We start from the raw sequence: 26923 nt of genomic DNA on the forward strand, positions 1-26923 counted from the left end.
TTGCAATCGCTTAGCTTGTTAAGTTGGGTGTTAGTTATGTTTTACTTTTTATTTATTTGTAATCAATTTTGACTGTTATGCCTCATTGCTTGTAATCACTTAAAATCTATCTGTAGTTAATAAACGTGTTATTGTTTGATCTAAAACAGTGTGCTTGGACTGAAATGTTTGGGAAACTCCACTTGTGATAACAGGATTTGTGCAAATCATTTTCTGTTTATAAAATGACAGTCTGTAGATGAGCTTGCGTTGTCCAACACAGGGCTGGATAGTACAAGATGCACATTTCTGGGGGGAAATCTTGGACTGGGAATTTGCTGGTATTGCTCTGCTGTGTAATCCAAGAGTGGCTGGCCATAGCACTCCTACAGGATAGCTAGGAGTAATTTACATGCTGGAGGCTGTGTGTGAGCAGACCAGGAGTGGTTGCTCTCACAGCGAAGCAGTGTAGAAGGCACCCAAAGTGCCAGAACTGAGGGAACACAGCTGTTCACCAGTCCAAATTGTGCCCTGGGCAATGTCACACTGTGCCCTCTGGTTTGTCTCTCAGTTCTGATCTGCCATTCCAATACAGCCTGATTCCAGATAATTAGCTCCAGGTCAGTGGGCCTTCAGCCCATGTCCTACGCTAACCCCTGCTCGTTCCCTAGCCATGACACACACACAACCATTTGGCAGCTAGGGTCTTTACCCCAGAGAGCTTAAACGGAATTAGGAGAGAAATGCACTGTTCAGGGCAAGGGTTTGAGCCTCAGAAGAGCAGAGACGTTTTCAGATCGTCAGGATCCAGGAGAGTCTTCCCTGCACCATTGGTTTTTAAAAAGGAACTGATTGGAAGGGATAAGAAGAAGGAAACCCATTCCCTGTGTCTAGGACAGCAGAAACGAAGGTGAGAACTCAAGGGCAGGAGAAGGAACCTGTGAGAGCTATTAGGGAAGAAGACAGAGGAGCACAAGGAAGGATCAGAGAGAGGTATAGGTGGGGGTTGAGTTATGCCAGCCCTGAGAACGAGGGTGAGGAGTTAAAACTTAATGAAGAGGCTAAGGACAAGAAAGTGAGAAGGTTTGGTTCTTATAGGCCAAGGTGTCTTGAAGTCTTTAAACCATGATTTGAGGACTTCAATAGCTCAGACGTAGGTGAGAGGTTTATTGCAGGAGTGGGTGGGTGAGATTCGGTGGCCTGCATTGTGCAGGATGTCAGACTAGATGATCATAATTGTCCCTTCTGACCTTAATATCTATGAGTCTATGATACTGATGGAGACCAGGTGGAGTTCTCAGTAGTGATAAGCGGAGAAGAGGGCTCCAAGATGTTTGAGACTCTACCACCTGAAAGAAAAATGTCAGAGCTGTGGCTAGACATCTAAAAGCTTTGTAGAACCACCTGTCTAAAATACAACCTCAATATTTAGCTTTTAATTTGCAGTCTGAGGAAGTGAGTGCAGCCTGGCTAGTTATAAACTTCCTTTTGGTCCCATTACGGAATTCATGAAATTGTTTGTGCTCTACTTAGCATATGATTTAGAAATGTACATACCCGCACACCACAGAGACAACACAGAACATTTAATGAGGTGATCTAAGCCAGCAGAAGCATGGAAACCCACTCTAATGAGAGGTTTCAGAGTAACAGCCGTGTTAGTCTGTATTCGCAAAAAGAAAAGGAGTACTTGTGGCACCTTAGAGACTAACCAATTTATTTGAGCATAAGCTTTCGTGAGCTACAGCTCACAGGACAGGCCTAACAAAGAAAATAACAGAACGCCACTAGCTGTCACTTTCAGCCCCCAACTAAAACCCCTCCAACGCATTATCAAGGATCTACAACCTATCCTGAAGGATGACCCATCACTCTCACAAATCTTGGGAGACAGGCCAGTCCTTGCCTACAGACAGCCCCCCAACCTGAAGCGAATACTCACAAGCAACCACATACCACACAACAGAACCACTAACCCAGGAACCTATCCTTGCAACAAAGCCCGTTGCCAACTGTGCCCACATATCTATTCAGGGGACACCATCACGGCCTAATAACATCAGCCACACTATCAGAGGCTCGTTCACCTGCACATCTACCAATGTGATATATGCCATCATGTGCCAGCAATGCCCCTCTGCCATGTCCATTGGACAAACTGGACAGTCTCTACGTAAAAGAATAAATGGACACAAATCAGATGTCAAGAATTATAACATTCAAAAACCAGTCGGAGAACACTTCAATCTCTCTGGTCACTCGATTTCTGATCTCAAAGTGACTATCCTTCAACAAAAAAACTTCGAAAACAGACTCCAACGAGAGACTGCTGAATTGGAATTAATTTGCAAATTGGATACAATTAACTTAGGCTTGAATAGAGACTGGGAATGGTTGATTCATTATAAAAAGTAACCTATTTCCCTTTGTTTATTTCCCCCCCCCCCACTGTTCCTCAGACATTCTTGTTAAACCCTGGATTTGTGCTGGAAATGGCCCACCTTGATTATCATACACATTGTAAGGAGAGTGATTGCTTTAGATAAGCTATTACCAGCAGGAGAGTTGGGTGGGGGGAGAGAAAACCTTTTGTAGTGATAAACACCCATTTTTTCATGGTCTGTGTGTATAAAAACATCTTCTGTATTTTCCACAGTATGCATCCGATGAAGTAAGGTGTAGCTCACGAAAGCTTCCACTCTAATGAGGTGGCTCTGCTCAGGAACCTGTCTCAGTCCACGTAGCTGCTCCCTGTGCGGTTTTTTGAGTCATATCCACTCACTGTGCCAATAAAGCTTTGATGATGATGATGATTTCTCTTAGCCATGGAGGGATGGACTGGAGTCTGGTCTGCCTTATGCATCAGCAGCAACATTGTCTGTTAAATCGTAACTGTGGAATCCTCACTGAAAATGGTCATGTCAGAGGCAGAATACAGCTAGCTGGTGAAATCCAAGCTCGAATTTGCTCTACTAGAATTGAGCAAAAACACTTGGTTGGCAGAAGTGCTTGGCATGTACGATAATTCATTATTTATTACCATAGCTCCTACAGCTTCCAGCTGAGATCATGGCCCGATGGTTCTGGCTGCTGAGCCTGCAGATAATGAGACAGTCCCTACCCCACAGAGCTTATTGTCTAAAAAGACAAGGCGGAGAGGATGGGAGACAGCAAATGCCATTGCACATGGGGATCCTTCTCTTGGTGTCTGCGTGCCCAATGCACAGCCAGCATCTGTGGGGGGCTTGACTCCCACTGCTACTGCCCGCTTATGAGTGCCAGTATACAAGGCAGAGCCAACTCCAGCCCCCCTCATTTCCTTCTTACTCCCCCAACAGTGGTTGGAGTCCCTGTTCGTTGCCAGAACAGTTTATCTCCCAGCTCAGTGTATATAGATAGTTGCAGTTTAATAGTTCTGATTCGTAAGTTTTAGTTGTTTTGTTGAAAAATATATAGATTTTATGTTTTTTCCCGTTTTGAGGTTCTGCCACCAGCACCAAGGCAAGGCCCAGTTGCCGGGCTACAAGCCATGTGCTTCTTACATAACCTGTGCTGGTGAGCGACCCTCCCTCCCCGCCAGAGTAGTTGTCTTAAGTGTCTGGCTAAAGCACACATGAAAGACTGGTGCCAGATTTGCCAGGAATTCAAGCCTAGGATGAAAAGGGACAGGGAGTCTATGCTGAAGTTCCCGCTGATGGAGGTAGCATGCAGACACCCCTCAGAGCTGCCCTGGACCAACTCGGTGCCGAGGGCTGCAGCCTCAGTTGGAAGCTCACTTCCAACATTGTCAGTCCCAGCACCGATCTCCATCTGTTCTAGGGAGAAATATAAGTCTTCCAAAGAGCTCTGACCAGGGAAGACCTCCACCCACGAAGCCTGGAAAGAGGGGTGAGAGAGTTGAGTACAGTGCATCTCAAATCTAAGCTGTCCTCCTCCAAATCAGTGCCTAAGTTGGCACAGGTGGTGGGCTCCGCTGCCGGAGGTGGCAATGCAACGGATCCGATCTTGGTGCTAACTACCTTGGAGTCAATTGCAGTGGCAAGGAATTTGCTCTGCCTCTCAGTGCTGGTATCACTGGTGATGCAGGAGTCCGATCGCTCAGCGCTGATGAACCATCCATCATCAGTGGTACGACATCCAGTATTGCACCAGTCACCTACCTCCCGCTCAGTCAGCCCATCAGCACTGTCCAAGGGGAAGACAGCAATGATGGTGACTGTCCACCCGTTGCCAGGTTTTTGGCACTGGCCCCTGACGCTGTCTGCAGCAGCCCCTCCATGCTCGGAGGAAAGGGAATCCTCTTCATCAGACTTGGAGGTGGAATTTTATCTTGCAACCTTGGAGCAGGACCTGCCAGTCCCCACATAGACCCTCTCTCTCCTTGTACCATAGTGACTCCACACAGAATCTACTATGGGAATGTGGCCAGGAAGCCATTGGGATCCATCCCCTTATCAGTGGCCCTTTTGGAACCCCCAGGGTTTCTCCCCAACTTCTAGATCATTCTCTGATCGTGCCTACTTAGTGGCCTCATCCAGGCAGGGTGAGTCCTCACACCAAGATGCCCCATCTTCAGTGTTCTGTCCTGAGCCTGGTACCAAGAATCAAGAAGAGGCACTTGAGGGACCAGAGGAGCAGCCTGTGGAAAAAGTTTAAGTCCCAGTCTTAACTTCATCCTCGTCCTCTCCAGACGAGGTGGTTTCCAGAGACACGTGCAACACATCTCGAAGAATAACAGTTACTGATCAGGTTAGTAACTTTTTTTTATCCCCATTTTACAGATAGGATGCTGAGGCCCAGAGAGGGTAGGTGGTTTTCCCCAGATCCCCTGAGGCCCAGTCCAGTGCTTAGCCATTCTCATTGACTGCACTGGGGTTTGTGGAGGCTCCAGCCCATAGACTTGTAAACTAAGCAAATTTCATAACTGAGGCAGAAACAGGGTCCATGTGGAATCCCACAACGCAAGGTCATTTCTGTAACCACACGTTGAAGCATAAAACCTCTAAATAGGACACATCTGTTAGGTCACCGAATCCACCCTTATGAGAGGGCGCACTTCATTTTGACGGTGTATCTTCAGTGCAGGTTTTAGTGACTCCAGAGGTAAGGCTGTGCTAGCTGGCATTTAATTAGGCCTTGGAGACTGAACTCAATATGGTTGAGAGAGTAGGGACTCCTCAGTTGTAGCCTGGAAGCTCTTTGGTGAGGCTGTGTGTATAGCAGAGGCTGGCATCAACCTTGCCTGTGTTATGTGTGTTCTGGTTGACCAAATGAATTAAGGGAACCCAGATGTAAAGATCATTATGAAATCTTACTTGGAAAGTCTGTTTCTTGGTTGGATCCACTTTCCTGTGGAGTGGGTGACTTGCTGTGAGGACATAAAAAGAATGTGATGATTTGGTAATGGATTGATTTGGGTTGGGGGTTCTCTAGGACCTGGAGATTGGTCTTATGTAGAGCTGGCTAGGAAATGTCGACACCAAAACTTTTTGTGGAAATATATCCATTTTCATTAAAAGGTTTCTCAGGTCCAGGATAGAATTGAGAGAAGGAATGAGTGACTGCCGGTGGTTTCAGGCTGTCACCTGGAATGGGGCATGATATGGAGTGGGAACTCAAACCTGGGTCACCCACACCCTAGATGAGTTCTCTAACCACCAAGGTAGTGGATCTTCTGCAGAGGATCTGTTGGTCTCTGTTCTTTCACAAAACAAAGTTGAAAAGTCTAAGTTTCATTCCACAGCAGAACAAATGTTGAAGTCTCAAAATGTTTTGAGACACTGAATTCTAATTTCTCTGCCAGCCCTAGTCTCATGCAACTTCACATCAAAATTTAATTTCCTGGGAAGAGGGAATTAAAAGCATGTAAATAAAATCTGCAGATCACACTATATTGGGAGCAATTGCACATAACCGGGACAGAGAATTAGTGAACGGCAGAAACATGGAGCAGAAGAGAACATGAAATTAAATTGGGAGGGAGGGAGGGACAGTCAAGTGCTGAGACACTGAAAGAAAAATAACCTGAAAGGCAAATATATAATGGGAAGAAAAAACTCAGGCCGCAGAAATGTTGACTGAGTGGACAGCAAGCTAAACATGGGTTTGTGTTGCACTATAGCAGCAAAAACTGGCCAGGAAAATTCTGGACTGCTTCTGCAGAGGCAATAACTTCCCAGAACAGCACGTTACTGTCTCTCTCTCTGAATCTAATGCCACCATATCTACACTTGTGCCTGCAGTTTGGGGACCTAAACTGGGAGGAGTGGTAGATACGCTGGAGGGCAGGGATAGGATACAGAAGGACCTAGACAAATTGGAGGATTGGGCCAAAAGAAATCTGATGAGGTTCAATAAGGATAAGTGCAGGGTCCTGCACTTAGGACGGAAGAACCCAATGCACAGCTACAGACTAGGGACCGAATGGCTAGGCAGCAGTTCTGCAGAAAAGGACCTAGGGGTGACAGTGGACGAGAAGCTGGATATGAGTCAGCAGTGTGCCCTTGTTGCCAAGAAGGCCAATGGCATTTTGGGATGTATAAGTAGGGGCATAGCGAGCAGATCGAGGGACGTGATTGTTCCCCTCTATTCGACATTGGTGAGGCCTCATCTGGAGTACTGTGTCCAGTTTTGGGCCCCACACTTCAAGAAGGATGTGGATAAATTGGAGAGAGTCCAGCGAAGGGCAACAAAAATGATTAGGGGACTGGAACACATGAGTTATGAGGAGAGGCTGAGGGAGCTGGGATTGTTTAGCCTGCAGAAGAGAAGAATGAGGGGGGATTTGATAGCTGCTTTCAACTACCTGAAAGGGGGTTCCAAAGAGGATGGCTCTAGACTGTTCTCAATGGTAGCAGATGACAGAACGAGGAGTAATGGTCTCAAGTTGCAGTGGGGGAGGTTTAGATTGGATATTAGGAAAAACTTTTTCACTAAGAGGGTGGTGAAACACTGGAATGCGTTACCTAGGGAGGTGGTAGAATCTCCTTCCTTAGAGGTTTTTAAGATCAGGCTTGACAAAGCCCTGGCTGGGATGATTTAACTGGGAATTGGTCCTGCTTCGAGCAGGGGGTTGGACTAGATGACCTTCTGAGGTCCCTTCCAACCCTGATATTCTATGATTCTATGATTCTATGACCTCATTACCAGACCATTACTGGCAGATTGGAGGGATTTCAGTGAAGAGCAATAAAAATTATCAGGGGCTGCAGGAATTGACATAATGAGGAAACCAGATGCGAAGAGTTAGATATTTATAGCCTGGGTAAGACAATTAAAAGGTGCAGTGCAGGGATGCACTGGGTGACCTAAAACCCTCCTCAGTTTCTAATAACATTTCAGAGTCTGCGAGGAGGAGCACTTGACTTTGCAAGGGCTGTCAATCTGGCGTTCTTCAGCAGCACTAAACCCCCAAGTTAAAAAGCTCAGGTGGGTGTGCTCTGGCAGCATTGACACTGTCAAAATGTCGCTGCTATGCCACCTTTTTTAAACAGTCTGTGTTACGACAAATATTGACACTTTGACAGTAAAATTACAGAAAAAAACCCAAAACCTTTTTTTTGAGCACTGAGATCCTCTGTGGGAGCAGGGCACAGCTTGGCAAGTGCAGGGAGCCAGTCCCTCACAGATTCCACGTGGGCCCTGCTTCATACAAGAGCTCCTTTGGTTGGGGTGCGGTCACACAGATGCGGGAGGAGCCTCTTTAGTCTTTGGGCAGCGGTAATGCCATTCCGTGTGCTCTGACCTGAGCAAAGGGGGTGGCTTTCCAAAGTACGCAATCTGACCAGGTGGGTGTCCTGCCCCCTTGTGGCTGGCGAGCTGGGTGGATGGTTCTTGGCCCAAGCTCTGTGCTGACTCAAGCCCCTTTCAATCCCATTGATGCCAATGCCTGGAATGCAGACTGGTGGAAGATTTAATGTCTCTTTCCTGCTGACCGCCTGCAGCTCACGTTCTCTTGGATCCCAGACATACAGTAATAATGACACTGCTTTTCACATCTACAGTCCACTGGCCTTGAAATCCCTCCTGTCCTGCAGGAAGAGAGCGCATGTGGGTATTTTTTATAACCACAAACTCATTGCTCACCACTGGAGTTTCCAGAGACTAAGTGACTTGGCCAAGATGACCTAGGACATCTGTGGCAAAGCCAGGAAGAAATCCCAGCTCTCTTACTCCCAGACCTGTGGGCTTTAGCCACAGGCCCATTCTTCCTCTCCCATGTTCAACTTCCAGTAGTAGCTTGACACAGTTCAGGATTCTAGACGTGACGATGGGCACCACTGCAATACACACAATAAAGAGTGAACACTTCCCAAAGAAGGCCGAGAGAAGGTAGCAGGGAGCAATTAATGGCATTATGAAAACACCCTAGCACTTTTCTCCATACCTGGATCTTTTCTCCTCTTCCTGCAGACTCCACTCTGTAACGCGAACAGGACATTTTAAATACCGCTACAGCTGTGGCGTGTCTAAGAGTTTATGGCAGTGTTTCTCAGTCCATGAAACTGGCCGCCTCCAGCTCACGGCCAGGGGTCAGCATCAGCGAACCCAGAGGAAATGAAAACCTGGAGGGGTGCATGCCTGTGCTAGGAACTGGTCAAACCCTGAGAAATGCAGTCCTTGCCCCTACAACCAAGGTTTATGCTGAGTTGGAATTGAAAGTGATCTAGCAAGAACCGGTGTGCGGGTGTTTTATACACACGTCTCTCTCTCTCTCTCTCTCTCACTCACACACACACTCATTCGTGTATCCTTTCTTCCTATGTTTCTGTGTATTCCTCTGTATACGTGCATATATATATATGATGATTTTTATATATGTGTGTATACACACACACACAGAGGATCACTTAAAATCCCGATCTGTTAAATACCAAATATTCAATAGGCACTTCTTGTTGCGGAGCCCTGAGTTAAAATGAATCATAGAAAGAGAGAGAGAGAAATTGACATGTCATTTGTGTCCTAAATGTCTCTAATATTTTTCTCATAAGAACTTTTTTTTTAAGCTTGACTGCAGGCAAAACCACCCTATTCCCCAATGTGTTCGGATGGGAGCGCTGAACTCTTAGAGTCGGGATGCTATGGCAAAGTTGGAGACAGGTTGGTTCCTGTTCCCCACTTGACTCAAAATACATCACAGTTGAAAATAAACCACCGCCAATGGAAGAGTGTGTGGGTTAAAGAGAGAAGGCAGAGAAATATCAGATCCCCTTTTTCTGTGTCAGATGGTAAAGTAGCCGCTCTGTTTTAATTATACCTGTGTACAAAGGCCACGGCTGCTTTTCATCCATTTCACGGTAGTCTGACGTTCACAGAACAGACATAGCCTTGGGTGGTTGAAGGAAGAGATAGGTGGGGAACAGAGTCATCTATTTTTTACTACTCTTTGCAATGCTGTTGAGCTTTGATACGAGGTTCTGGCTGAGGTACGGTAATCTGATCCGGCGCTGTATTGATTTAAGCCTCTTGGATTTATATACCTTTGAAAACGGTAAACTACATTAATTTGCTGTGTTTTTAAGGGAAAGTTATTTATTGAGAGGCATTTTTAACTCAAGTGCTAGAAGCCTTAAATCATTATAATAAATTCATGCTATTCAGGGTTTCTTACATTGTAATAAATTTGTTTTAACGTGAATGAGGAGATCCATGATTTCTTTAATATATGGTTATGTATTTCCTTTCAGAATGACACAGCTCACTATATCAAATCAGAGAATAATAGTGAGAGATTTACAGTACTTAGGAATAACATTGCTTGGGCCTGTGACATGTTAACCAACATTGGAGCGGGGTTTGGCTAATGGGAAGCCTCCCTCCCAAGTGACACAAGAGGGAGTTAAAAGGGTGGAAACAAGGCTTAAATGAGAAAATAGAAACCAATTACTTAGTTCAAGTTTAGCTTTTGGGTGGGAAGCTTGGCCTAGTAGCTACAGCTCTGGCCTGGGACTCAGGAGACCTGGATTCTATTTACAGCTCAGTCACAGAGCCCCTGTGGGCTTGCTTTCCCTCAGCTGAACCTGGGGCTAGCCAGCTCAGGCCTCAGTCTGGTTAACAAGCCCAGCTGGGCTGCAGTAGATTCGTCTGATTGGCTGGCCTGCCCATCTGGCTGCAAGGAGTCAAAAGGTCTTAGGTTAAGCTCATCAACACCAGCAGGTCACTCACTGGCAACTCAACACTTATGCTCGTGGCTGTGATCTCTTCTTGTTGTAGTAGTCAAGCAAGGTACTAACAAATTTCAACAGGACTTTAATTTTTAAAGTGGAAACCTCTCCAGCCAGTGCTCCCAATTCTAATAATTACAAGCAACATCTAAACACCACACTTCTGTTACCTACCTCATTCCTCGCCTTGCTCCTGTCCGGCTCCAGTCTGCTCCGGCCCTGTGCCCTTGTCCAGTTTCTGACTCTGGTTCTGACCCTTGCTCCTGACTCCCAGTTCTTGTTCCTGGCTCTAACCGTTAGGTCAGCCTGCCCATGCTCCAGTGCCTGACAGTGTGACCTTGGTCAAGTCACTTTTCTCTCTGCTTCCATTCTTCATCTGTAAAATTGAGCTAATACCTCCCTGCCTCACACGGATGCTGTGAGGTTCAAATCCATCAAAGGCTGTCCTCATTGCCAAGATAGATTGTGGTCTTGGCTGTTGATCTCTGATCCTGCACTCAATCTCCACCCTGTAAACCCACCACTCTCCAGTTCACAGGTCATTGTCATGGAATTAAGACAAAACACCTGGTAGAATTCAAATCATGTCCTTCTCTTACCTAAGTGGAGTCCATATCTCTGGGATGATGGAAATGCAACAAGCAGCTACGGTGTTTGAAACAGGTACGTGAAGAAGTGTCTGAAATAAATCAGCTTGTTCAGAACCATACTCATGTCTTTATTAGAAAACAAGGCACCCCGTCATTGGTGCAGTGACTACGTCTTCAAGAGCAAGGGCCAGGAACTCCTGGTTTCTTACCCCACTTCCTCTTGGTATGGGGTGCATCATTTAAATAAATTAATTTATCCCCTCTGTGGCACAGGGATCTAACTTAGTGTTAGATCTAACTTAAAGTGTTGGTCTACTACTTAACAAAGAAGGACAGCTAATAATGGATGATATCAAGAAAGCTGCGGTGCTTAAAGCTTGATTGTGGCAGGCGCTTTGTACAATTAATATTTACAACAAGGGGAAAGGAACACAACCCAGAACAGGGAAAGAACAGGTTAAGGAATATTTAGTTAAGGTAGATGCATTCAAATCAGCAGGGCCTGAGGAAATTCACCCTGGGGTGCTTAAAAAACTAGATGAAACAATCTTGGAACCATTACAGATTATCTTTGAGAACATGGATGGGTCCCAGAGAACTGGATACGGACAAACATTGTACCTATCTTTAAAAAGGGGGAACAAAGAGGACCGGGGAATTGTAGAGCAGTCAACCTAACTTTAATTCCGGGAAAAATACTGGAACAAATGATCAGTCAGTTTGTAAGCACCTAGAGGATAATAGGGGGATAAGTAATAGCCAACATGGATTGGTCAAAAAAAAAATCATGCCAAACCAACCTAATTTCCTTCTTCGACAGGGTTATTGGCCTAGTGGATGGGGGTGAAGCTGTAGACATGATATATCTTGATTTTAATAAGGCTTTTGACAAAGTATCACATGATATTCTCCTAAGCAAACTAATGCAATGTCTAGTTTATGTTACTACTGTACAAGGGGGTGCACAACTGGTTGAAAGACTGTAATCAAAGATAGGTTTCAGAGTAACAGCCGTGTTAGTCTGTATTCGCAAAAAGAAAAGGAGTACTTGTGGCACCTTAGAGACTAACACATTTATTTGAGCATAAGCTTTCGTGAGCTGTGAGAAGGGCCTAGATTTGATTTCATGGCAGTGGGACATGTGCAGCATATGAAAACAAATTAGTATAGGTTCACAAAGGACAACAGATACAAACGGCAGTGAAAGGGTTGGAAGGAATTTACACTGTATCAGTGAATAACTGCCGAGATAGTTGTGGGTGGGGGTTAGCATTCCCCATGTGTTTACAGGTGAATGATAAATAGGTTGTACTCTAGGCTGCTTTTAATGCTACCAAAAGCCGGCACAGATAAATGTAAACAGTTTTGCCTCTATCAGTATGGTGTTATGATGCCATCCATGCCACTAGACAATTTCTATAAAACGGGATTACACATGACCTAGAGCCCAGTGATTATGTACAGCTAAGGCTTAAAGGCCAGGTCTGAGGTGTGTGTTTTTTTTTAAATTCCCCTGCACAGAAATGTTGTGCAGATAAATCCCGATAAGCCCTGCTCTGAAAAGCCTCATGCCTGAAATGGTTGAAGCTTCTGTGAAACCATCCACTGTGCTGGAGGCATCCAGGTATTTGAGAGATGTGAAGAGGAAAAGAACTGGGAGAAAGTCAGATTTGTCTTTCCAGAAATCAGTGCAAAAAAACATTTTTGGGGGGTCGTCCTCGCTGAATTTGTTCACATGAGCCTGCTCTCCCTTGTCCTCGTCCTTACATACAGTCTTTGAGTTTCAAGTTTTTAACTAACCCCAAAAACTCAGAAGTGAAACTTGTAACAGGAGCAGTTGGAGTGAGAAGATATGGACTTGTTCCAACATCCTTACTTGCAGCATACTATTTAGCCATTAGAAGTCTCTGTATTCTCTCTTCCAGACAGGGTGTGGTCTCTGGTAAACAAAGGAAGACAAAGCCGGAGCTGGAGCTGTGTGGCAGCCTATTTGTTTGTAGTTGTTGTTTATTTTAATAAACACTCCCTGTTCAAGACCAACTGTGATTCCAGATGATATGACACTGACCCCTGCCATACAACAGGGTTATTGAACTTTGTGTCTCTGACCCAGGTTATGTAATTGTGGCCTAGAAATAAAGTCCTCGTGTGGGTCTGACTTTAATATAAAACTCAGCCAAATCTGCTGAGTTTCACTTGATTTCAATCCATCTTTGCTTGAATCTGAGCCCTGATTTAGAATCATAGAATATCAGGGTTGGAAGGGACATCAGGAGGTCATCTAGTCCAACCCCCTGTTCCAAGCAGGATCAATCCCCAACTAAATCATCCCAGCCAGGGCTTTGTCAAGCCTGACCTTAAAAACCTCAAAGGAAGGAGATTCCACCACCTCCCTAGGTTACGCATTCCAGTGCTTCACCACCCTCTGTACTCAAAAGCAAAACACCAATTGTCACAAGACTCAGGACACAACCGTGAGAGTTGGCCACGCTGCCAGCTGCTATTGCCTTGACCTGAAATCCAACAATGGTGGTGCTGGTCAGCGACTCAGCCTAGACTGATTCTAATTCACACAGAACTTATTTAAGATTTTGAAATCTTAGATGTTCAGAGCCATATTCTGATCCGGTTTGACTGCGATGGAACTTTTGCTCAAGGGCATTTTCAAGGTGGTTTAAGGTGCAGGGCTACCTCTAGAGTTTGACAATTGATCTCAATGTTTACATGTAAATACACACGCCACAGGGTTGTCACAATCTGTTTAAACACAAAGCAATAGTCAACGCAATGTGATAGACTGCATTTGCAGATCTTTTTGCGTGGACGGAGAACCTCAAAAGATTTGGTTGAGTTCAGATGAACACCCAAAATGTTGAAGCTTTCCTGAATATTATCCTGTGATGGGGTGGACTAGGACCTGAGGCCACCTTCTGAACGCCTTATGGCCCTGCCACACCCCACCCCAGAAAAGGGCAGTAGAGAGGGCCTGAGCAGCTGTGTGGAAAGCAGCCAATCAGTGCCCAGCAGGCTAGTATAAGAAGAGCTTCAGGGCCGGAGTGAGTTCACGTCCTTCCGAGAGCTAGAGGAGTGTGGATGGTGCGTGGCTGGCTGAGGGAACTACAGAACCCCGGACAGGGCAGTGCTGCCAGAAGCTGGGGAGAGCAAGAAGGAGCCCTGAGCTGGTTGCTGGGACTCCATCTGGACAAGGCCCTGAGGTAAGGGTGAAGAATGTGCAGGAACCACCAGGAAGTGGCCCAGGGAATTATAGCAGCCACCCAGTTTATTTAAAGGGATATTGTGGATGGCTGCTATCTATAGGGTCCCTGGGCAGGGACCTGGAATAGTGGGTGGGCCCAGGTCCCCCCCACAAGCCACTGGGAAAGTGGCCTGCACTTTGAGCACCCCAGAAGGGGGAATTAAACTCTAAACCCAGTTGAAGAGCTGGGTCCAGAAAGGCAAAGAGGGCAAAGACATTGCCTCAAGGTAAGGAGCCCTGGGGCACCACTCTATTCTGGAGCAGGGACAAACTGAGAGAGACGTTACAGAGGGCCCTGAGAGAGGCCCCTGTTGGACTTGTTGAAGTGGAAAAAGGGATAAAGGGGATTTGGACGCAGACATCTTAGTTTTCTTAGGAATTCAGGCTAACTCTAACTCTAACAACGCGAGACTTTAAGGCAGGGCCTGGGCGAGTGGGAAGTGAGTAGGAAAACTGTAAGAGATGCTGTTTTAACCTTGTGTTGGATAAGAATGGAATGCAGACTGTAGCAGGAACTGCTGAGAAAAGTAAGATATTAGGAAGGAATATGTATAAACAAGACGCGGCTGTTGATCATTATTGTATGCAACAAAAAGTATAAATGCTTGCCCTAATTGTTTATCTGGAGAAGATCTGCCTAAGGACGGGGGACCCCCTGTCCGACCGCAGTCTTCCCTTGCAATTGCTTGAGAATAAAAGTGTCTCTGATTTGTTGCTGACAAACGCAGAGTGAGGACATGTTTTCTTCCACAGATTTGTACCCCGAAAGGGGTTTGCTTGTCTTTTCTCTCACAGACAGACTGTGTATCACTTGGCCGGAGGGCTGAGACTGTGAAGGCTCACCACGAACAGATAGAGAGAGAGTGCGGGCACACGCACTTGGCCAGGGGGCGCTCACGAGAGGTTAGTGCAACACCGTTACATATCCCCAAATCACGTATGTTAAAAAAAAGTTAACCAAGCTTTTTTTAGAGACTAACCAATTTATTTGAGCATGAGCTTTCGTGAGCTACAGCTCACTTCATCGGATGCATACCGTGGAAACTGCAGCAGACATTATATACACACAGAGATCATGAAACAATACCTCCTCCCACCCCACTGTCCTGCTGGTAATAGCTTATCTAAAGTGATCATCAAGTTGGGCCATTTCCAGCACAAATCCAGGTTTTCTCACCCTCCACCCCCCCCCCCCCCCACAAATTCACTCTCCTGCTGGTAATAGCCCATCCAAAGTGACTTTTTTGGAGGGGGGTGAGGGGGTGAGAGAACCTGGATTTGTGCAGGAAATGGTCCACCTTGATTATCATACACATTGTGAAGATAGTTGTCACTTTGGATGGGCTATTACCAGCAGGAGAGTGAGTTTGTGTGTGGAGGGGTGGAGGGTGAGAAAACCTGGATTTGTGCTGGAAATGGCCTAACTTGATGATCACTTTAGATAAGCTATTACCAGCAGGACAGTGGGGTGGGAGGAGGTATTGATTCATGATCTCTGTGTGTATATAATGTCTGCTGCAGTTTCCCACGGTATGCATCCGATGAAGTGAGCTGTAGCTCACGAAAGCTCATGCTCAAATAAATTGGTTAGTCTCTAAGGTGCCACAAGTACTCCTTTTCTTTTTGTGAATACAGACTAACACGGCTGTTACTCTGAAACCAAGCTTTTTTGAATCTCCAGAAAAGTTTGATTCTAGTTTTGAGTGAAGGTTCAGATCTGTGTGGCCAATTAGTTATCAAGGTAATAAGTATCTTATCAACACCTATGACAGTCTTCTTCTCGCCCATCCGTAGTCATTTGGCTGTGAAAACGGATGTTCCAGAACATCCTGCCCAAGATTTTAGAAAGGGGCTTGTGCTTTGGGTTTTCTCAACTTTTTAGTGCCTAATTTGAGACACTTTGCAGAGTTCTTATTGTCAGAGGCTGGGTGCTCAGTACTTTCTGGAACTCAGGACCCTTCAAGGTGTCTCAAGTTGGGCCCCTAAAATCTGAGGCATCCAAAATTGCTAGTCACTTTGAAAATCTTGCGCTCTGTCTGTAAGGATCAGCTGCTTCCCTGAGTCTGTCTCCCAGGGTCATTGACACCTTTTGCAAATACGGCAGTGAGGGTAGGTTACGTTACATACCATAACTGCAGCATCAAGGGGTTCACAGAAATTGTTCCTGTAGGCCCTGAGCCAGGGCAAGTCTACATTGTATTTCCAATTTCCAAAGTTAAAAGTTGCTCCAAAATATCCTTTTAATCTCTGATCTTAACTATGCTCAGCATTTAATCACAGTGATCCAGAGTCCAACTACATCACTGCTAGAGGCATTAAGCACTTGGAAGCAGGAGTAATCGATCCAAGCTGTTGTAAAATGTGGTCAGTAAGTCATTTCTTGGTTACACTTTAATGATGCGCAGAACGAGGGGGCCGTGACAGCTATTTTATCTTTATCCCAAGTATGCTTATTGATTACTATTATTTGTATTACTGGAGCGACTACAGACTCCAGCCTAGATCAGGGCTCCGATGTGTTGGGTGCTGTACATGCACACAGTAGGAGACTTTCCTTGCCATGAAGAGGATGGGACAACAGAAGTACTCCTATCCCTGCCCTACAGATGGAGAACTGAGGCACAGAGAGACTAAGTGTCTTGACCAAGGTCACAGAACAGGTCAGTTTCAGAGCTGGGAAAGGCACCAGGTTTCCTGAGTCCAATCCAGGGACCTATCCACTAGTCCACACTGCCTCTGATTTAGGATTTCCTGGCTTTCAATCCTGCATTCAGACTACTCACCCAGCTCTCACTGTCTAACTGTCCTTTCCCTCCCGCATTCACTGACCCCAAAAAGTCTGTGTAGACCAGAATACTGCAGCATGTAAATGGCAACTTCAGAATTGCACCTTCTGCAGCGTCACAGCCTGTCGACTAGCTAGAGCAAGGTCTCAACAGGAGCTGGCTTTGCCAGCACAGTCTGTGGTTTCACTTTACCCCAGCCTTGGCTAGAGCGTTGGGGACTAATCCAACCATCCTCCAGAAGAACAGATTTGAGTTTCTTGAGCTGGAAAATTAAACAATTGCATCATGCAGCAAAGCCAAAAATTAATCACGGAAGAAGGGGTTCCCCATTTACAAACTCCAGCTGCATTCAGACGGATTCGGGCGGCTTCACTATGTGCTTTGCTGAGCCCTGATGTCCTTCAGAAGCAAACCACTACTTAGCCATCCGGGCGAATGGCGTGCTTTCCAAGTACACCACCAATGGCCGGGGTGTGTGTGTGTGATTTCTAGTACCTCCATACAAATCAGCTTAGCAATGGCAACGTTGGCTGCTGGAAAAATCTCCAAGTGCTGCCCATCGCTGCTCTGTTCTGAATGCCAGCCAGAGTGCCTGCTGGAGCAGCAAGAACTGACATTAAACAGCAATGTGTTTTTGCGAGACAAACTGTTCAAAAGAGCTATTACTGTACAGGCCTCCGTGCGTGTAGATAGAGGTGCCCTGCATGTGGTGTATGTTCTGTTTAGACGGAGTGGCAACAGCCTACGCTTGAAGCTTTCTTGGATACAATCTGAACGGTTCAATTGGTGGCATAGATCCAATACCCCCTTGTTGTCACAGAGAGAGCCTCCTTTCTATCTATCTTAAGTACATATAGGGTCCTCGATTGCCAAAATGTCTGAGTGAATCACAATCTCAATGGATTCATCCTCCCTCCACCTTTGGTAGGTAGGGCAGTGCCATTTTATGAGTGGGGGAAACTGAGGCATGGAGAGGCTACGTGACTCCCCCGAGGTCCCACAGGAAGTCTTTGGCAGAGCAGGGAATTGAATGCAGAGGTCTCCCAAGTGCCATGCTAGTGGCCTAGCCACAAGACCAGCCTTGGTCTCTGTGCCCAGTCTATAGCGCTATGTATAGTGTGCTGTCTGTGATGAGAGAGGCAGGTTTTACTGTGTAGCTGCTTTAACAGCCCAGCACTGGAGTCCATGGTCCACGTGTGGCTTTCTTTAGTGCACTTCCCTCCGGCCTCTCCTCTTTCCGGGTCTCTCTGCTTCAGTGATTTATTTTCACGTTAGTTATTGTTTTCTTAATTGCTAATCAGATTGTGCTGCCGAATGGCGAGTTATTTCATGGTAATTCTCGAGTTGCTCCTCTGAACGCCCTGGAGCTGGGGCCGGGCTAACGCCAGGCTGAGTTGCTCTGAGTAACTGGAAAGGAAGATGGGCTGAGATGGAAGGCCCTGACTGTCCCCCCAGCTCAAGACCACGGGGGCTTCAGAAAACAAGAATGAGCGACCTGGAGACACGCTGAGTTTGGTTCCAGTTTCTGTTGATTTGGAATTTTGACCCTGTTCAAATTTTAGTGCCCACTAGAGAATGATGCAAGGAGGAAACCAGCTCTTCCCCTGCCACCAGCTTGAGCTATTCAAGGTGCTGATTTCTTACATGATTCAGTCTTGGTTGTCTCAGGGGCCACTTCTCTCCTGGAGCTCCATTATGTTTTTCCATGAAGGGAAACAACAAAAGAAGAAAGAACAAAAGTAAAGTCTTCATGAGAAAGCGCAGTGTGTGTGATCTCTTCTGTCGCATGCTGCATCAACTCTGTCTCGGTCTGCTATAGCCATCCCTGGGTGACAGTGAGACAGGGTCCAGGACATTGCGTAGGAAAACGTCAACCAGGACAGAAGCAGGAGCTAGGGGCTGGGATATATTCGGTTCTCTAGGGACACTCTAGGAACAAAGAAAGCATAGGCTGAGGTTGATGTTTTGTTTTTCTTTAAGTTACCCAGAGAGGGAGTAAGTTTGGGCTATACAGACTCTGTCTGAAGCCATGTGGGAAGGATGCTTGTGTTAATTGCACTACCAGGGCAATGCTTGCCTTACCCAGTGCCAGATGTTTTCTAAGCAGGAATCCCTACAGAAATGCAACTTGTGACTCTATAGTGGGAGAAGAGGGATGCCTGCATGCTAGAATTGGAAGCAGGAGAAATATATTCTCTTAGAAAGGGGTAGTGTGGCCCAGGTGCTTGGACGCTGGACTGGGAGTGAGGCAACTGGGGTATGTATTGAATCGTTATGCGGCCTTGGTCAAGTCACTTCACCACTCAATGCCTCAGTTTCCGCAGCCATAAAAGGGCAATAACAACACTTCCCCTCCTTTGTAATGCCCTGTGGGCCCCTCAGGTGGGGAGTGCTAATGGGAAATGCAATGACTTTCATTACTGTACGATCACTAGTGCATTCACAGGGACACATTCATCCCCGGTGCTGCTCCCTGGCGGCAACTCTGGTTGCTGATGTGCGGCATCCAGGAAGCCTCCGATCTTCCAGTATCTTCGGGCTCCACTCCAGTGCATCAGGGACAAGCTGATTTCACCCATTCATGCAGACAATCCTCTGACAGAAATGGAGTTGGAGAGCGTCCCGGGCAGCAATCACTCACAGCCTTTTCCAGAGCCGGCCGAACAGCGACTATCTCCATCCAAGAGCTGACCTGTCTTGGATCATCACTTCCGTATCAACTTCAGCTCTGCGGCGCATGCTGCCGCATTGGCTCGGCACGGCAGTGGGTGAGCCATCTTTTGTTTGTTATAACTGCATGTTTATAATCTGGTAGCACATGAAAGCCCCAGTCAGGATCAGAGCTCCACTGGGCTGGGTGCTGTACGAAGAGACAATCTCTTCCCTGAAAAGACAAGAGCAGAAAAAGGGGGAGGGGATACAACAGGCAAGCCACTGAATTGAATTGTAGGACTGTGTATTTTTTTTACTGGAGGTAGAGAAGAGGACTATCCACAGCTTTTCACCTGTCCATTACCAGTAGGCTGAGTACTGGTGGCATCATGACAGAGGTGAGTCTGAAGGAAAGATTTGGAGGAGGCTATTTGGACTTTATCGGGGAGTTTTCCCATGCATAAGGGTCAGCATGAGGAAAACGTCAGAGTTGTGTTGTTGCAGGCATCGTCAGGGAACTGTTGCTGTTGAGCTGAGATTGCTGGAAGAGAGGATTGCCCTGGATGCTGGCTGACCACCTCCGTTCTTGGACTGGTGTGTGTGCGTGTGCGTATAAAACAGTTGCACTTAAAATATACCCAAACTCCACATCACTGACTTCTCCTCCATTGGGACCAAGGCCCCAGACATCAGCTACTGCTCAGCAGAGGTGCATTGCTGGTGTCAGAAGAAGGGGGAACAGGTTTCTCTGGGAGAAGCTGACTGGTGGGAATGCTGGGGGGAGTGCTGGCAGGGTTGACATCTCAGTAGGTCAGCTGGGAAGGGTGGAGCTAAGCGATGAAGAGCCTCAAAGGTAAAGAGCTGAAGCTTGTGTGTGCCGTGGAGATGAAGGGGAAGCCGGTGGAGAAACTCAAAGAGGGGGCTGATGTGCTCAGACCGGTGAGCCAAGAAGGTGTTTTTTGCTGCAACCGTCTGACTAGGCTTGAGGGGAGCAAGCGGCAGCCGGCGAAGACAGAAGACGGGAGATTGCAGAAGTGCTGAGGGCTTGGGTGGGAGTTCCGCCTACACGGGCAGGTTTTTGAGATGTAAGGAAAAGTAGCGAGCAATGGCCTGAATAGGTAGGTCCGGCGAGCGGGCCAAGCTTTTCCTAGCAATGTCTTCTTTGTGTTCCCCCACCCTCCCCTGACAGCCTGTTGTGCCTATGCACTGCAGGGCACAAGCTCTGCACGTTGGCAAGCTTAAGAAACTCACGTGTCACATCAGTGTCTCTGGGTCTCACCATCGGGGTGCGACCCTGGCACCCCTGGATCTTAATGACATAAATGAGACACAAATAACCCAGGGTACGAAGAGTACAGGAGAGGCCTTTGTCAGGTTATAGGCCTTGCCCAGGGGCTGGCTGAGTTTCCGTGGGGGGAAGCGTGTACCAGGGAGGCCTGGAGCCAGTCAGCCCTGCCCGCTACACCTGTGCAGGGTGTGGGATGTCTGAGGAAGAGAAGCCCAGCGGCTGCTGAGGAGGAGGGCAGACAGGCTGCTCCAATGTGGAACAAGATCCCGAGTTTGGGCGAGGAACTAACTGAGGGCAGGCCTGGTAGGAGGGCAGGCCTGACCCAAATGTTAGACTCGATTGTAGCCCAGGCGCAAGGGGCTACACTGAGAGACAGGCTGCTGCTGCTGGGAACCTGCCTGTAAGAAGAGGGCTGACGGGTCTGCTCTTTTGATGATGATTGCAGACTTGGTGGACTAACAGCACCTATTACCCAGGAAGGGGTTGGACAGTTTGCATTGGCTTGGCTGGAGGGCCCAGTCACCTTTACAGTGGGAGAAGGCCAAGGATCATTGTGGGGAAACTGAGGCGGAAGTGCTGCACCGCTGGGTTGTGCCCTGAAGGGGGGCTCTGGGATGGTGAGTCTGGTACCATCCCCAGACGCCTTTTGCTGAGGATTTCTCAGTTGTAGATTAGGTTGTAATTATGCTTTATATCTTGTGAGAATAAACAACATCTTAGCAACATGAGGCCCTGCTCCAGCCCCTGCTGTTAAACCTTTGCTGAGAAGTGGGCGAGAGACCAACAATCGCTAGTGTAGAGACGCATCATCCGTCGCAGCCAAAGGGTCTGCTCTGAGCGCCAGAATCAGCCTTGAACCAATCCCTCCCACAGGGATCAGTTAGCAGGTGCCCTGATACGAGGGTGATGGGTACATTAGAAATGCCGAGGTAGATTAGATCATTATCAGTAGCCACAATGGGGGTCCATTGAGCTAGGAGCTGTAGAGGCACCTCATGACAGACGGCACCTGCTCTGAGGAGTTTACAGTTAAAACAGACAGAGAAAGGAAGTATTATGACCCTGTATTACAGACAGGGGGCTGGGGCCCAGCAAGATTACGTGATTTGCCCAGGGAGTCTGTGGCAGAGGCAGGAATTGAACCCAGATCTCATGAGTCTCAGTTCGGGACCATCTTCATCATGAAAAATCCGGTTACTTGGCCTGCCAGTGACCCACCGTATTCCAAAGCAGTTGAATTACTTGCAACCTGTCCGTGACTCCCGGCATGTCCAGAGGTAGCTACAGGGTGGAAATCATGCTCTACCTGTCTCCATTTGAAATGTCTCTTCCAATTTGCTCTGGAGAGAGCAATGCAAAGGTCTCACAGACTGAACGTCGGGCTCCCTGCTCAGCTAATGCATGAGGACTGTTTTCTGAGGGACTCTTCGTCCCTCAATGCCAAATAAATGTTCTCACAAAGTCAACCTGGACCACAGTATGCTTTTAAAGCCTATTTTTTTAATCACGGGAGCAGCGAATTGACCTAGGGCTGCTCTGCTTGGAGCTTGCTCTGAAAGGAAGGCAGGAAAAAACCCTGAACAAAGTAGGAAGTTGTGTGGGGCTGCAGGATGGGACTGGAGTGCGTAGCTGGAAGGTGTGTGGGGCTGCAGGATGGGACTGGGGCGCGTGGGTGGAAGGTGTGTGGGGCTGCAGGATGGAACTGGGCACATGGGTGGAAGTTGTGTGGGGCTGCAGGACGGGACTGGGGTGTGTGGGCGGAGCTGTGTGGGATCCAGGACTGGGACAACAGGGGGCTGGGGCAGTGCTTTAAGTGCACCTGGCCAAAACGGGTCCCAGACCCGAGAACCTCAGTGTCTAAGAAGTGAGCCAAGTGCCTGGGGACTCCATCCTTTTAGTACCACTAGGGGAAATGCCTCTGACTGGCTGCCTTCCCCAGGGCCCCCTGGGGAAAAGCCCCCAATAGAGGTGCTGCAGGAGGCAGAGAGCCCTCTTCCCCCTCCCCCCCAGGAACCAAAGCCATCCTCACAGGAGAGGAGTGGGGGATAAAGAGCCCCACAACTCAGGGGGTCTCCTGCCCCTCCTCCCGCCTCCCCTCCTGGGAGTAATGGGTTGGTGCTTGTGCTCCTCCCTCTCCCTGCCCTGCAACACCTGCCTCAGAAGGGGTTGAAGGGGAGAGCCCCTGGAGCTGCCCCCACCCAGCCTGGAAGAGGGAGCACCCCAGGCCTGGGAGAAGGGGATGAAGACCCCTGGAGCTGCAGGAGGGCAGAGATGCGGCTGGGGATATGAGTATGGGTTGATAGACACTTCCCCACTCCCGTTTTCAGACCACTGAAAGCTCTGTCTGAGAGAGCGTTACAACGCCAGCTCGAGGTATGTTGAGTGACGCCACCTCAGCCTTTCCTCTTGTCAGGCCTCCAGGTGAGCAGAGGTGGGGCCTGCACAGTGCTTGGATGAGAGATCTCCAAAGCAACCCCAGATTGCTGTAGGAAGGGCTCTGGGTCCGATCCCTACGCAAGCCCTCTGGCCTGCAGCCCTGGCCAGTTGGGATCTCATTGTAGAGCGTTAGAAGGGAGAAGAGCAACCCAGAGGGCCGAGTAGATTCATAGATTCCAAGGCCAGAAGGGACCATTGTGATCATCTTGTCTGACCTCCTGTAGAACACAGGCCAAAGAGCTGCCCCAAAAGAATTTCTAGAGCAGATCCTTTAGAAAAACATTCAATCTTGTTTTAAGATGGTCAGTGATGAAGAATCTACCACGACCCCTGGTAAATGGTTCCAGTGGCGAATTACTCTGAGTTAAAAAATTACACCTTGTTTCCAGTCTGAAAGTGTCCAGCTTCAGCTTCCAGCCCTTGGATCATGTTATACCTTTCTCTGCCCATTATTACATATTTGTTCCCCACGTAGGTACTTATAGACTGGGATCAAGTCACCCCTTCACCTGCTGGAGAACTCCAGATGGGCAGACGCTTCATAGAAGAGGGAGCTCTCGGCCACCATCTGAATGAGTGAGGCCACATTTGCATTTCAGGTATGTGACAGTTGGGGGCATACTGGTTAAAATACAGTAAAGTTTTGAATTTGGGGGCAATCAAGTGCTGCTATTCCCACTGGGAAATGAAAGGAGAAGAGAACTGCACCAAATGTTCCTGAGGTGAGTCGTCACCCTGACTAAGACCTCAGTCAGGCCCAGTTGGATAAGGGAGTCTGGCTAGGCCTGAAGAGAGAGAGAGACCAGAGCTCCGGTCTTGTGTGTGGAATGCTTCTCTGGTGTTAAGGGTCCCATATACCACTGATTCCTCTCAGCACAGATGCAGCTTCAAGAGACTCGGCAGTTTTGAAGTGGTGGATGGAGCTGAGCAGCCCAGGCAGCACTGCCCTTAAGGGCAGCAGATGGACCTGCCTGAATTCTTGGATTTCTGCAGCCCTGGACAGCAAACTGTCAGTTGGAGAGCTGGGAGAAGGGAAGTGGCTAGACTGCATTAGCCACTCTCAGCTCTTAGAGAACTGAGGCTGGGGTGATCGACACTCTGGGGAGTTGGAGACTAGCCTACCAGCTACTGTTAATTTATTAACTGTTGCCTTCCCCAAGTTTATTCTGTGTCCCCTTTACCTCCCCCATATAAAGTTCTCTTTGGGTTAAACTCTGGACTCAGTGTTCAGCCCAGGGTGGTCTATGCAGTTTCTCAAGTTTCAGGATGAAGGGTTTTTGCGTCTGTGTTGTTTAAGCTTTCAGAAAGAACCACTAGAAAATGGGGCCCACCCCTTTTTGCTGCTGACAACACCTGGCAGAAGGGTTATGAGCAGATGGTCCATGACTCTTCCCTCTGGTTCACGACTAAGCCAGTGCCCCACCATGGAAGGTGTGTGGGGCTGCAGGACGGGACTGGGGCGCTATGTTGCTGGAGCCGCTGCTGTCTATTGGTTGAGATGAAGTGCTTGCGACCCTTAAAGATCCCATGGCCCTTTCTGTGAGCACAGGAGTGCTAGCTCAGTGTCATGGACAGGTTTCGGCTCCAGTGATTACGTTCTGTGTCGCTAAATATCCCCTGCCATTTCAGCAGGATCCTTCATTTCCTCCCCTAACCTCTTGTGCAGTATTGCTAGGCACTGCATGCTCAACCCCAGAAATGGTTGCATTCCGGTGCTGAGTGAAGTGCTTTGTCTATATGTAATTTGGGAGGTGCTACGTTATTTAAATGCAGAACGTTGTATCAAATGCATGGCCAGTTGGAACTTCAAGGCAGAGGAGACAGAACTCCAGCCCTCCGGTTCCCAACATAAAAACTCGTGTCACTTTAGTTGAGGGACAAACCCCATTCAGACCAGAACCTATGACCCTCAGTTCTGTGTCTTCCAACACGACCATGCGGAGTTACCAGCATGGGCACAAAATCTACTCCCCGTCCCCTTTACCATCTCAGCAATAAGAATGGAAAATGTAACGCCGACATGAAAGATGTTGCTCACCCTGGGTGTTGAGAGAAGTGGAGTCTCCCATGGCTCCATTCTGACACAACAATTATTGGCAGAGCCCAGCAGGTGAATAGCAATAGCACTGGGGGATTGCTCAAACACAGTGGAAGAGAGGGATGTATGCAGGGTAGTGATTCTCTCCCTTTTCCACACTGCTCCCACTTAGCTGAGATCTAGCCAGGATCCTTTTCCATTTAGCAATACAGGGAAGGCTGGATGGTCACGGTCCCCAGGTTGAGAGCCCATAGTGTAGTGTAACCAGCACCCTGTGACTAGACATCACTGGCTGTGGAAATCTTTAGACTGGTCTATATCCAGCAGCATCTGTAAAGAATTCCCGTTTATGGTCATTATTACCAAGTCCTGCCTCGTCTCCACTGCCAAAACGTGTGTGGGTGGAGGGCTAGGAACCCTGTGCTCTGATATTAAGGTGATGGGCTGAGTATAGCAAGCCCCACAGAGATAATTAGAAACCGGTGTCGTCTCTCCCTGGCTCAAGGCGGGGGCCAATCCATTGTCATCATTTCACAAGTGCTATCTCTAATTTTCCACCCCAAAAAGGAACAATAAATGATCACAGCAGCAGCAGCTCTGAGGAGTGCGGGACAGTTGCTGAGAAAGAGAGTGTTTATTAGGATCAGAGGGTTATGGAAAACAGGTGCAGAAAAACTAACTGCAAATAGCAATTGTTCCTTTTCTGCGGTTGGTTTTTCCTCCTCAGCATCGGGGTCCTTACCGAAGCAATCGTTACTGTTAATGATTTTAGCTTGTTGGCTATTATCACATTTTGTGCCTGGGGATTGCAGCTGGCTATCTCAGCTCTGGCAGGCTTTGACAGCAATCAGCTTCTTCCTGCTTCACACTAATTTTCTCCAGGGAAGCCAGAAGAAAATACTTTTTTCTTCTTTTCTTTCCATCTGTTTGTTTCGGCAATTCTCGGCTTCGGGTTCGTTTTCTTTTCCCCCTTCCCCCTCGGTCTGTTCAGTGTGGGAGCCTGTGGAATCGTTACCATTATCTGTTGTTTGGGAGGCGCAAAGGGGAATCCACAGAGCAAGTAGGCCAACTGCCCACAAGGGGCCTCAGGAACAGATGACAGTCCAGGAGTCCAGGAAAACTGGACCTAAAGACAGGGAAATAGCCTCAGTGCAAAACATCCTGAGTCTTTCAGGTAATGTTGGCTGTGTGTGCATTTCCCCAGCACTATGCAGAGCTTCCTTTTTGCCCATGTTCAGAGGGGGGGAAATTGTGGTTATTTTATGAAAAATGTAAGTGGGTCTGTTGCCCCAGCTCAGCCTGGGTTCAGATCATTTACAGCCCTGAGTTTAATATTCTCTTTATTTCCCCTTTGCAGTTTTATATTATTCAAAGCAAATCAGGCAGCCTTTGAAGAGGAGCTCAAAGCTTTTTTTTTCTTTTTTCTTTTTTTTTAGGGGGAAAAAAGAAAACCCCCACAAGTGACTTTTCCCTTCCAAGACTCGAGGAATTTGTACACCAAGGAAGAGCTTCTTTGGCACTGTGTTAATTTTGGGTACATAAAAGGCAGGGCGGGTTTGTATTTTTCAAAGCCTCAGGGTGACTATTTTCCTAGACAGACGACCTGCAACTCTTACTCACACAAGCAATTCCCCTGAGGTGTTACAGGGCTCTGGGTGGAACCATCTGGGTGCTGAAAGCGACCGATTGTGAGCCTTATTGAGCAGCATTCATTCCTCAAGCAAAACTCCCA

At 47.6% G+C, this 26923-nt stretch overlaps 1 protein-coding gene and 1 long non-coding RNA gene across 2 annotated transcripts in view; both read left to right on the forward strand.

Moving 5' to 3' along the window:
• The window catches only part of KIAA1328 (KIAA1328 ortholog), a 285325-nt gene extending 270479 nt beyond the window's left edge, over positions 1-14846 (forward strand). The window contains exon 11 of the mRNA XM_073343417.1: positions 14787-14846. Coding sequence (XP_073199518.1) covers positions 14787-14826 — 40 coding nt within the window. The 3' untranslated portion in view covers positions 14827-14846. The remainder of the gene's footprint in view (positions 1-14786) is intronic.
• A 4446-nt stretch (positions 14847-19292) lies between these two features.
• On the forward strand, positions 19293-26703 carry LOC140912004 (uncharacterized). The gene is made up of 3 exons (XR_012159201.1): positions 19293-19545; positions 23629-23752; positions 26628-26703. It is a non-coding gene; the product is annotated as an uncharacterized lncRNA (long non-coding RNA).
• The last annotated feature ends 220 nt before the right edge of the window (positions 26704-26923 follow it).

Source organism: Lepidochelys kempii, chromosome 5, assembly GCF_965140265.1.
Source record: "Lepidochelys kempii isolate rLepKem1 chromosome 5, rLepKem1.hap2, whole genome shotgun sequence".
In the NCBI taxonomy this organism is placed as follows: domain Eukaryota; kingdom Metazoa; phylum Chordata; order Testudines; family Cheloniidae; genus Lepidochelys; species Lepidochelys kempii.